At 33.0% G+C, this 12,336-nt stretch overlaps 2 protein-coding genes across 2 annotated transcripts; one reads left to right on the top strand and one right to left on the bottom strand.

Annotated features, from left to right (window-relative positions):
- Window positions 1–1,575: 1,575 nt before the first annotated feature.
- Window positions 1,576–2,502, top strand: LOC104780782 (uncharacterized). The gene is made up of 4 exons (XM_019244304.2): window positions 1,576–1,707; window positions 1,795–1,884; window positions 2,055–2,161; window positions 2,247–2,502. Exons 1-4 carry the CDS (start codon window positions 1,701–1,703, stop codon window positions 2,376–2,378), a joined length of 336 nt encoding a protein of 111 aa, XP_019099849.1. The 5' UTR covers window positions 1,576–1,700; the 3' UTR covers window positions 2,379–2,502.
- Window positions 2,503–2,715: 213 nt separating this feature from the next.
- LOC104780783 (homoarginine-6-hydroxylase 2-ODD-C23.2) lies at window positions 2,716–8,032 on the bottom strand. The gene is made up of 12 exons (XM_019244303.2): window positions 7,914–8,032; window positions 7,696–7,811; window positions 7,486–7,604; window positions 4,610–4,673; window positions 4,441–4,508; window positions 3,925–3,983; window positions 3,704–3,848; window positions 3,591–3,610; window positions 3,457–3,503; window positions 3,294–3,374; window positions 3,111–3,200; window positions 2,716–3,024 (listed from the first exon to the last, which is right to left on the bottom strand). Exons 1-12 carry the CDS (start codon window positions 7,948–7,950, stop codon window positions 2,872–2,874), a joined length of 999 nt encoding a protein of 332 aa, XP_019099848.1. The 5' UTR covers window positions 7,951–8,032; the 3' UTR covers window positions 2,716–2,871.
- Between the last annotated feature and the right edge of the window lie 4,304 nt (window positions 8,033–12,336).

The raw sequence follows: 12,336 nt of genomic DNA, 5'->3' as shown, positions 1-12,336 counted from the left end.
CAGATCTAAATCGTTCACTAACTTAAGGTAGAAGGGGTCTAAATAACCTCTCCGTTCTCAATATCTTCATTATCCTCACCCATCCCCTCTAGTATCTTATATTATATTTGGAAAAACAAAAAATTACAATTTGCTAGTAGCTTAAATACTTTATGACGGGGTTAATTTGATGAATACGAAAAGGTTTATTCGTGTTCAAATAAAGAAAAACTTACCCAATACTATAAAAATCATCACGTGTAATTTAGGTTAGATGATAATACTATAAATTTTTCAAAAAGCAATGGGCTCATAAATCAATCCCTTGATAAGAGAGCCAGAGCACACTGCGGGTAAAAAGAAAACGCATAAACTCAACTAACGCTGGCAGCTAGCACATATTCTAAGAATACGGCCGCCTGCGTTAGCTTGCCACTAGATAGCTCTTAGATCTCTCTCGTATCAAACTATTGACCAACTTGTCGAGAGATCAGATTTTTTAAAACAATATAAACTTAAATGAGTATGAAATGCACGAGTAAAAAAATAAACAAAGCATGTACATCTTGGATATCTAGGGACTAGGATAACTAAGCTAATTTCTTACTTAGTATGCTTTTTTAACTTATAGCTAGCACGACACTATGTGGATTTTTTCGTAGATAACAAATTTTCTTGCTAAGAAAACCCAAATTTTAATCCGCGAGGAAGTTAAGGACTATAGTGGCCGCTAGCTGAAATATCATACCAATTTGGTTTTGTTTTAAGTCTAATGTTGTTGTGTGCGGTGGATGTTTCAGGCAGCTTTACAGATTGAAAGAATAGTGTGTAAACTTTAATAGTTCGTTTAATTCAATAAAAGAGCTAGAGTTCGAAACTGCGGAAAAAAGAAAACGCATAAACTAATTAATTCGCTAAACAAGTTCGTTTAATTCAACAAACGGTCAAAGCGTAAGGTACACGGCACTTCCCACGTAGTAAGAATGACACGCTGGCAGCTATAACACTTATTCCTAAGATACGGCTACCGGCATTAGCTTGCCACTAGTTAGATCAAAACTATTGACCAATTTGTCCAGAGATCAGTTTTAATATATATATATATATATATATATATATATATATATATATATATATATATATATATATATATATATAATTAATTGAAATGCACGAGTAAAATCAACAAAGCATGAACACAGAACACCTTGGATGATCTAGCATAATTAAGTTAATTTCTTACTTAGTATGCTTTTTTACTTACTAATTAAGAAAACCATCCGCGAGAAAGTTAAGGAGTTATAGTGGCTAGCTGAAGTATCATAGCAGTTTGGTTATGTTTTAAGTCTAATTAATGTTGTTGTTTGTAGATGTTTCGGAATGGGTGCTGCTTTGTTACCTCCCATGTACGAAAAAAGCTGGTACACCAAGTTTCTAATTAATGTTTTAAGTCTAATTAATGTTATGTTTTAAACCTAATTAATGTTGTTGTGTGTAGATTCATGATGTATGGCTCTGTGAATTCTTCTTGCATATTTTTGCATTTGTTTCTTACTGATTGATTCCTCATGTGGTATTTTCTGCATTCCAGATTTTGGCAACACTTAAGAGGAACTTAGATGTGCCGGTTACTTGCAAGATTCGATTATTAAAATCACCAGCAGATACTGTTGAATTGGCTAGGAGAATCGAGAAACTTGGTGTACCAGCTTTTTTCGTACATGGGAGGTAATGTACACCACTATTAGTTGGTTCTCAATCCTTTAAGCTGTTTTTATAAAATTTGGTCATCGATTTCTCCATCCTTAAATACAGGAAAATTGCAGACAGGCCAAGAGATCCAGCTAAATGGGATGAACATTTCAGATGTTGTGGCAGCTTTATCCATTCCTGTCATTGCAAATGGTGATGTTCTAGAATACGATGATTTTTCTCGAATCAAAACTGCAATAGATACACGATGTACTTATAGAGTTCAGATTCAGGAGATCTATAAGCAAATATCTCATAACAAGTATCTGCCATGTACTAATGATTAACTCTTCGATATTGCTGTCTTTTTGGTTCACATAAAGGCGATGCGTCAGTGATGGTTGCAAGAGGGGCAAGGTGGAATGCTTCAGTTTTCTCTCCAAAAGGAAAATCACACTGGGAAGATGTGAAAAAGAAATACCTTAGAAAGGTAACAAATAAAACCCTTTAAGAGTAAAAAGATAAATTCCCCTGGTTAAACTATGACTCACAGATTTTGAGATATTGTGTTGCAGAGCATCTTGTGGAATAACGATGTTAAGAGCACAAAATACACGATAAAGGAGATGATAGCGCATCATTCATGTCTTGAACCACCCGAAGGGAAGTCTATCAACAAAGCAGACACTTTAGAAGATCTACCGTAAGTCATTCTTGATTAGTCTTGATTTATACTACTGACACAAACTAGAGAACGTATCTGATATAACCAAACCGAACTGTAATCCAACTGGTTCAGCTTCAAGTCTAATGTTGTTTGTTGGGTGTGGATAGTTCAGGCGTGTTTACGAGTTGGTGATTACTATTGGAGAGTGAAGAACATTGGTCCACTGACACATGACTTGAATCATGTGTTATGATACTAAATGCAAATCTTCTTGTAATCTTATTTGAATTCTTTTATATAGAGGAACCCCATTGTTTTTACTCAAAATTAGTAAATTACTGAAACTAGTCGAATGATAAAACAGTACACACACTATATAGTAGAATTTTATTTATTATAGACTTAGAGTACATAAATCACATTACAATTGCTGTATTATTTTTTTATTATCGCCGACAATTTTATTTCGTCATTTTATTGAAACTCGAAATCCAGCTTAGGTTGAACAACGTCCAACCAACCATTTTAAGTTTTTAACTGCTGTCCACTAAATTCGCAAAAGTGGCTTGAACCTTGTTAATCAGATGCTGTCCATAGACAACTCTTTTGGCAATTTGAGATGTTACTTTTCTCGGATACTTCTCTTTGAAGACATCCAGTGGCTCCACCTCCGCGTCGAAGTTAGTCTGATTCATTCAAGATATGTTTAAAAGCATGACTCCAAATCCAATTGAGGAGAATACAAAAGAGTGTCACAATTTTGTTTTAGTACCTCGTAGAAGAATGCAACACAAACACGGTATCTAGGAGAGTTGTTGATCACTTTATGAAGTGTGGATTCGTACACTCCATTTGTAAGTATCTGCATATACATATACGTTTCCCAAATGTTTTCAAGTATTGTCGAAACGAAAGAAAGAGAGGTTAAAGAGGGAGAGAAGAAGAAGAAACAAACCGTTAACATGTCGCCGATGTTGCAAATAAATGATCCAGGGATCGGAATAGCTGGTATCCAATCACCGTCCACACTTTTCACCTATTAGAAGTTGCAAAAGTTACACTCTTACGGTTTTGCTTTATTTTTCTTACCAATTTAAAAGAATAAGCCCAATAAATACCTGAAGAGCAGTTTTATCATCATCTTGATTTATAAGCGTCAACAAGCCTGTAAAATAATACTTTTTTTTAGACCAAACAAAAGAAACCTAAACTATGAAGAGAGTGATCTTGATCCGAGTTCAGAATTACTTACCATAATCAGTGTGAGCTCCACTGAAAGTTGAAGAAAATCAAAAGAGAAGACGAGTTACTACAAAGAGATCAAGCTGATCATAAAATAATAGTGGTCGTAGTATATAACATTACCATCCAATAACATCTTCTTGGTTAACACCTGGATAACCAATGATACGCATCACCCAAAATGGGTCTCTAAGCATCTTTCCCTCAAACTCATAAGGTGATCCACCAAGTGCTAAGGAGATTCCCCTTAATATGTTTCTAGAAAGATCTACAAAAAACCATTAAATGAAGTTAGAAACTTATAACTTTAACTGAGATCCAAAAAGGGCTAAAAGTAAACACACCTGTGCATAGCTTAATGTACTCCTCCATCACATCTTTGTACTCTTGAGGATTCCCTGGCCTTCAGAAAAGAGGTGACAAAAATACACAAAGAGAAATATAGTCACAAGAAGATGAAAATACTATGGTTTAGACTTGTACATTTTTTTCTAATTATGTTTTTAAAACGTAATTCTGCAATTTATTTAGTTTTCACATTTTTGATAAGTGATTTCCTATATATAGTTTTCACGTTTTTATTAAGTGGTCTACTATAAGCTCGACAAAAAAAACATAATTACAAAAATTGAGTCACTCTACTCTCTAAAAATCACGGTTTAAACGTTTTATAATTATTCTGTGAGAATTCTTTAGAAGAAAAATATGCCTCTATTCGAAAATTTTCCTATCCATTCATATATAGCATGTATCTAAATTAATAAAACACAAATTTTTTTTGGCCTTTTTGTTCTGATGTTTTTTTCCAACACAAACGTAATGAAAAAATAGAGAGAAATAAAAATCAATCAATCGCTTACCACTGGTTTTGCCCTTCCAAGACCTTTCCGATGTCCCCGTGCTTGCCTTGCTTGAACTCTCTGTAACACTGTATTCGTCGCAGTCAATAAGAGAATACAACCATATCAGTTAGTTAGAATCATGATTCATATCACTCAAGCCAAAGACTAGAGTAAGACAAAAACTTACATCAATGGCTTCGTGCATATCTTGTTTCCCACTCGTAAAATTTACTCCAATTCTTTGATATCCTCTGTGTAACAAAAACGCCGCCTATGAGTGATTCCGAAATATAGTTTTCGTTTTCTAACGTGTTCATCATTCATGATTCTTCGGTTTGTGTTTTTTCTTTTCCGGAATTAGGCAAGTAAAAACACAAACCTACCTTTGTTTGTGTTTCTAGATATTTAATAGACCTATCTATATATAATACTAGAAAGTAGCCCACGCGATGCATGGTTTATGTATGCATTAATAATTTTAAATATAAAATGAAGTTTTTATTCAATTATATATAAAATGTACAGATATAATTGTTAATATATATCGTAAAAAATAATATTCATAATACTACGGTTCAACTACAATTTATAATTTATATATGTTATATAGTATTTTATAGAAGGGTCATGAAAAAGAGGAAAGTTAAAGTACATATTACTAAATATTTTTGATTACAATATATTGTTGAAATTATTAAACAGTATGTTACTATAGTAATAAGATCATTACTTATAGCAAAGTCAACTATATATGGTATTTTCTTAAAGTAGTTAAGATAAATTATTTTTTTTTTTTACTTTTTTGGAAAATAAAAACTGATAAATAATCTAGAAAGAAAAATGTAAGATCTTACTTAATTATTTTGATAGATAATTTTATGTTGTCTTATATATTAATTTTATTGTCATCATCTAAAAGTAATAGTTAACAAAAAATAGTTTTATATATGATAAGTAAATTTTAAAATAATTTATTAAAACGATATCACAAAACAAATATCTTATACAATAAGTTTAACCAGTTTTTATAAAAAAAATCTTGAAAAGAAAAATGTGTGAAATTTAATATATATTTTTTTATTTTCTATATATTGTCTCTATTTCTAATCATTTTAATATAAATAGTATAATTAACAATAAATTAATTTTTGAAATTATTGTTTTCTGTTATATCATAGGGTGATAAAACAATTATGTTATGATACCATTAAGTTTTTTAGTATATATGTTTTAAATACAATCAAACTGTAACTTATAAATTACTATTAAATACAAATTTAAGTTGTGTATTTAATACAATATATATGATTATTGAATATAATGTGAGTTTTTTATATATTAGCAAATATTTAAAATTTTTAAATTATTCTATCATAAATTAATTTGGTTTCAGTTTTTTACTTTTAAATGTATGAAACCACTTTATAGTAGTAGGACAATTAGTTACAGCAAAGTTAATTAAATTTTGTATGTTCGTTAAATACTTAAGATAAATTTATTTATTTATAGTTTGTTTTTTTTGAGAAAAAAAAAACTGATAAGTATTCTAAGAAAAAAAGGTGTAAGACCTTACTTTGATAGATAAATTATATTATCTTATATATTAATTTTATTTTCATATATAAAAGTAATAGTTAACAACAAATAATTTTATAATATGATAAGTCAAATTTTAAAATAATTTATTGAAAAGATATCACAAAACAAATATCTTAAACTCTAAGTGTAACGAATTTTTTATAAAATTCATGAAAATAATGTGTATCAAATTTAATATAAATATGTTTTTTCTATAAATTGTCTCTATTTCTAATAATTTTAAAATAAATAGTATAATTAACAATAAATTAATTTTGAAACTATTGTTTTCTGTTATTTCATGGGGGGGGGGGGGGGATAAAACAATTATGTTATGATACTATTTTTTAGGACATATGTTTTAAAGATAGTCAAACTGTCACTTACAGAATACTATTAAATAAAAATTTGAGTTGTGTCTTTAATACATTATATATGATTATTGAATATAGTGTGATATATATATATATATATATATATTAGAAAATCTTCTATATTTTTTAATTAGCCTATCGTAAATTATTTTTGTTTCATTTTTTACTTTAAAAGTATGAAACCATTTTCTATTTCTATTTGGTTTCAGTTTGTTTATATTTTTTTAGTTGGGTTGATCAGTATTTTTTTTATAGGTTTTATGGTGTATGATTTCATTATGAAATATATTAGATGCTAAAACCAAAAAATGGAAGGAATATATTTTTGTAACAATGTTAAAAAAAATTCAAAAAACAAACTACACAACAATTATCTTTTTTTAACAAACTATACACCGCATAAGATACAAATAAAATAAAGTCAAATAAAAAATAGAATGTGAATTTTAAAATTAATGATGAAAATGACATACGTCATAAAAATAGAGTGCCAAATGTCATCTTGTTAGACAAAGTTAGAAAAAAACTTTTCTTATTATATAAGATTGCACTAGCTAGCCAGGAATATTTTGTTACTTATTGCACCAGCCAGGAATCTATAGTTTCCTTTTTGTTAAAGTGAATAATTTCACCAGGTGAGAATAACTTGTTGATAATATAGGGGCTATTATTGGAAAGGTGATTTCTAAATTCATATGGAATTGTAAATTCTAAAAATCAAAACACATGGATTTTGAAATAACATGTTTTATCCTTGGATTTGAATCCTTCTATTTTACACTTTCAAGTCCATACAAATCCATGTAAAACATATTGTGGATTTTGAAATCCAAAAACAAATCATTAAATGAATAACATGAGATTTTAATAAGTATTTGTAAATCATAGAACCAATAACACATAATTTTGACAAGTATTTTAAAATCAATGATTGAATAACAAATAATAATTATTTGTTTGGATTTCCAAATCCATTAAAATCATAAAACCAATAACTCCCTCATAATGTCTCGTTCGTTGCGAAACACATAGAACAAGAACAACGATCAGTGGACCGTGGTAACAAGTTACCAACATTAGTTCATATTTTGAGATATATATGGAAACAAACCTGTATCCACCAGCTGAGGTAATCTTGATCTTAAGTTTCTCCTCGTAAGGAAGCTGGAAGAACTGATGCGTCATTTCTTTCACCTTATTTATAAGATCCTCCGATATCCCATGACCAGTCTGATCCACCACATTCACAAACCAAAACCAGACTCTTTAATATTATAAAACACTAAAAGAGTATAAATTCAAATTGCGAAAGTTTTTATACCACGTAGAAGAACCCGACGTCCCGACATGCCCTGTCCAGTTTTCGGACAACTTGCGCCACCCCAGCATCATCCGCCATGTCGGAATCATCACATTTGGCCAGTAAAGGACCAATGTCTGCAACAACATAATCACATTAATTTCGTTTCCATGGAATATTATATGAAAGTGAAGATTTGCTGAAAATAATGAATATAATTACGGTTTATGAGTACGTACCGATAACTGGTAGTAGGGATTTGTAGTCTGTCACCATTTTCGATATTATGGAAATGAAAGAATCGTTTTGCTCTTATGTATGTTTATGGTAAAGACTGTTCTGCGATGATATATTACCATAAACGGTATGTCACTTGTTTATATACCCACTGATTGATTGCCCCTTAGGATTTTCTAAAGGCTAGACATGAAGCAGCCCACGTGCGAATGCAATTTTTATTTTTTTTGTGATCTGGTTTTGTCATTAAAATAAAATTGTAGTGATAATTAATATTCTGTTTTACAACTTATTTAGAATAAATTACAATTCTTTTTAGTAGCTTTAATATTTTAGATAAAAAAATAATTACTCAAATCTTATTATCACGTGTAACTTAGCTTAGATGATAATATAAAGAAAAATAAAGACAATGGGATAATCTAATCTCAGTCACTTGATAAGAGCTTGAGCATCTTGTGGAAAAAAGAAACCGCATATACTCAATTGACTAACACAAGTTCGTTTACTCAACAAACATGATGAAAGCATAAAGTACACGGCACTTCCAACGAAGTAAGAATAACACGTTGGCAGCAAACACAAATTCCAAGAATACGGCCGTCGGCGTTTAGCTTGCCACTAGGTCTTGGATCAAACTATCGATCGAGCAATTTATCCGGAGATTAGATTTTTGTTATATAAAAAAATAAATTCAGGAGTATGAAATGCACGATGAAATATATGATAATGATACGCATAGCGAATTAATCATTATTGTCTCGATGAACTATCGTAAGCTACGGGCTATTAACAGAGTAAGCATATACACCCTTGATGATCTAGCATAAGCTAATTTCTTACTTCATTTATAATTAGTATGATGATTTTTTTTACTATTCGCACGATGTGGATTTTTTTGGTAAATGACAAATCTTCTTGCTAAGAAAATCCTAATCGTAATCTGTGGGGAAGTTAAGGACTATAGTGGCTGGAGTATCATGCCAATTTGGTTTTGTTTCAAGTGTGATGTTGGTTATGTCTGGTGGATGCATGCATGTATGAGGACTCAGCGGTATTTAATAAAAACAAAGATTAGTATTGGACAGTGAAGAATATTCGTCTCCTGAGTACCCATGTGATTTGCATTAACTTTTTTTTGATACTTAAACAAATTAAAAGGCTAGAATAAGGAATATTCCACTAGCTAGACTCGAGTTAGCTAGTTTAGCAGAGTTCCACTTGAATTTTTCAATTGTTTCGAAACAAAGATGGGCTACTCAAGCTGATTAAGTCGTCATAGTAAAACAAAATGAGAAAGAATTTTCTCGTATACTATTCAAGATGGGATATTTTTGTTAATAGACGCATTATTATTTTGTTGGACCCAATTGAAAATCCAAGTCTCTTGGCTAAAGTCAATATTGGTGCTTGTGGCAACTTGCAAGTAGCTCCTTAAGCACGGGACAGTGATCAAATGCACTTCCAAATTTACAAAAAAATAGTCAAAAATTAAGTGCGTAGAATATGCTTTCTACTTTTTTTTTTTTTTTAAAACAAAAATAGAATAACCCTATCTGAGAAAAAAAAACTGAAATGTTTAGGATAAAATCAAATTGAATACCCCTAAAATTAAAATAAAATCATTAACTGTATTGGACCTAAGCCCATATGATTAATAAATATATCAGGGGTCGAGAGTTTTTATAAGATTGATTAAAGAGTTTGCTTGGCACGTTCCAAGTGTGTTATTTTGTGTGTGGTGTCTCTATACCTTATTAATTGGTATCAAAGTAGACACTTGATAAAAAGTTCTGGTATCTTTTTCAACAAGTGAGATCTTGCGACTAGGGTATGGAGAAATCAATGGAGTTTGTTGCGTTACAAGGACCATTGAAACTGGATCCGAAATGCTTTGGTTACTGGAAAGTTTCGATCAAGCAGGCCATCTCGAGCCTCGACATGGAAGCTTGGTTTGCAGTGGAGGACGGCTGGTCACATCCTACTGAGAAGGATGAACAAGGTGAACTGGTGACAAAACACAGGAAGAAGTGGACAGCTGAAGAAAAGGCAGAGTCCAAGCACAATTCACATGCGCTGACAGTCATCTTCAAATCTCTGCCAAGAGACATCTTCAATCAAGTTCAAGGATGTGTGTCAGCCAAGGAGGCGTGGGACATTCTGATCGTCACGTTTGAAGGCACATGAAGAGTTAGGCGCACAAGGCTGGACAATCTTGCATATGACTTTGAAAACTTATAGATGACTGAAACCGAATCTGTGGCTGATTATAGCAGTCGTTTGAGTGGTATTGCACAAGAATCTGTTGTTTTGGGAAAACGATACAAGGACAAGAAGTTGGTCAAGAAGTTCCTCAAAAGTTTACCTGACAAGTTCCAACCTCATAGATCTGCTATTGATGTGTCTCTGAATTCTGATGAGCTCAAGTACAATCAAGTCGTTGAGATGATGCAGGCGTTTGAGATGCAACTAAAGAAGAAAGAGAAGATGAACGCAAAATCATTTGTTCTGAAAGCTATAGAAGAACAGAAACTTGCTGAATCTCAGGAGGTCGCAGACGAAGAAAAAGTGGGTCTGTTGGTGAAGAAGTACTTTCGTAAGATGGAGAGAGGTCAGCAAAAGGGAACAACGTCACTCACAAACGCTGATTCTTATAAGGGGTTCAGGAAAGGTGATAAGCAGGAGCGTTAATGTGCTGAGTGTGAAGGGTATGGGCATTACAAGGTTGAATGTCCAAACAACAAACGTAAGAACTCTCTGCAATGCTATGGGTGTAAGGGTTATGGTCATACCAAGACTGGCTGTCTGTCACAAGGGAACAAGCAGAAGTCTTACATCACATGGAGTGAAAGTGATTCAGATGAAGAAGATAACAAAGGTGAAATTCTGAACAATTTCGTGGCTCTGCTGGGGGTCGTTGAGGAAGATAAAGAATATGAAGCCTTGTTGTTAGAAGAAGACTTAGACAAGAAGGTTGAATCTGATTCAGATGGAGAGGAGGCTGACTTGTCAATGGAAGATCAGATAAGGCTCCTTATCAAGACTGTGTTGCAAAAGACTCAACACATCAGTGAGTTGACTGCCGAGAGAGATACTCTTCAGATGAATGTTGCAATGCTTTCTAAAGAACTGAGTAAAGAAAAAGCCAAGTCTCTGCGTCTTGAAATGCAATTGGAGGAACAACTGAAGACCATCAGGATGCTAAGTAAGGGTACCAAAGATCTGGATACTTTACTCAGTACTGGACAACCAAGCACCGTAAAGTGGGGTCTGGGTTATCAAGGAACCAACTCAGACAAGTCTACTCAATTTGTTAGAGGGCAGAATTCTGAGCCGAAACTGAAGGAACAGTTTCATGTTACATCAACCGGTCAATATAATCAGTTCCCTAAAGTGAATCTGAATCACAGGCGGATGAGTGTGCAGCATAGGTTTCTGAGAAGATAGTCGTATGACTCACATGGTTATCAACAGCCTGCTCAGCGCCCTGTTCACCTCAGCAGAAGGAGAGGATGTTGGTATTGTGGTCATCTAAATCATTATAAGGCTCAATGCTACAAGTTTCAGAATCGTTTATCAAATCTGGTGCAGCATGACAACTTTTATCCAGCTGTTAGAAGAGTTAGACAAGGGTATGCTAGAAAAGATGATCTCTACTGTAATGTTGCATATACAGCCGATAGAACTGAGGTTGATCAGGCCAAATGGTTCTTTGATAGTGGGTGCTCCAGACACATGACAAGTGCTCTTGACAACCTGTCTCATATAGAAGATGTTGCTGGTGGAAGAGTCACGTCCGTAGATGGAGGAAAGGATACTATCCGAGGAAAGGGTGCAACTAGTGGTGACACTCAACCACATCTGAAGGATGTATTCTTGGTTGATGTTTTGAAGGCTAATTTGATCAGTGTCAGTCAGTTGTGTGATGAAGGCTAGGATGTTACCTTTACCAAGAAGGACTGTAAAACGGTTGATCAACAAGGGTCTGTAAAACTCAGAGGAAAATGATCTGGGAATAATTGTTATATGTGGAAATCTGAAATGCTATACTTTAATGCAACCGCTGAGTTGAACACAGAATTGTGGCATCAGAAACTTGGTCATCTGAATGTTCGCACAATGCTGAAGTTGGCAAACCAAGAAGTTATAGTGGACTGCCTAAGCTAAAGAGCGACCCACATTTCACATGCGGTCCATGCAACAAGGGCAAGCAGATCAAGGCATCTCATGGTCCTTTAACAGATATTCGCACAAGCCATGCTCTTCAGTTGGTTCACATGGATCTGATTGGTCCTATCCAAGTTCAAAGTATATATGGCCGACGATACATCTTTGTGATGGTTGATGACTTCACTCGCTACACCTGGGTAAGATTTCTTCGTGATAAATCTGATACACTTAAGTGCTTTCGTATACTTCCTTTGC

This window comes from Camelina sativa, chromosome 4, assembly GCF_030686135.1.
Source record: "Camelina sativa cultivar CO46 ecotype springtype chromosome 4, ASM3068613v1".
Taxonomy (NCBI): domain Eukaryota; kingdom Viridiplantae; phylum Streptophyta; class Magnoliopsida; order Brassicales; family Brassicaceae; genus Camelina; species Camelina sativa.
This window is presented reverse-complemented; position numbering and strand designations above follow the sequence as displayed.

Bases quoted from the DNA above. Each gene is read 5' to 3' on its own strand.
- LOC104780782 (XM_019244304.2), top strand. The intron at 1,885-2,054 runs GTGATGTTCTAG...GTTCACATAAAG, and splicing joins CATTCCTGTCATTGCAAATG to GCGATGCGTCAGTGATGGTT. The intron at 2,162-2,246 runs GTAACAAATAAA...ATTGTGTTGCAG, and splicing joins AAAAGAAATACCTTAGAAAG to AGCATCTTGTGGAATAACGA.
- LOC104780783 (XM_019244303.2), bottom strand. From the start codon at position 7,950: ATGGTGACAGACTACAAATCCCTACTACCAGTTATCG. The intron at 3,611-3,703 runs GTAATGTTATAT...TTCAACTTTCAG, and splicing joins CAAGAAGATGTTATTGGATG to TGGAGCTCACACTGATTATG. The intron at 3,375-3,456 runs GTATTTATTGGG...AACTTCTAATAG, and splicing joins ATGATAAAACTGCTCTTCAG to GTGAAAAGTGTGGACGGTGA.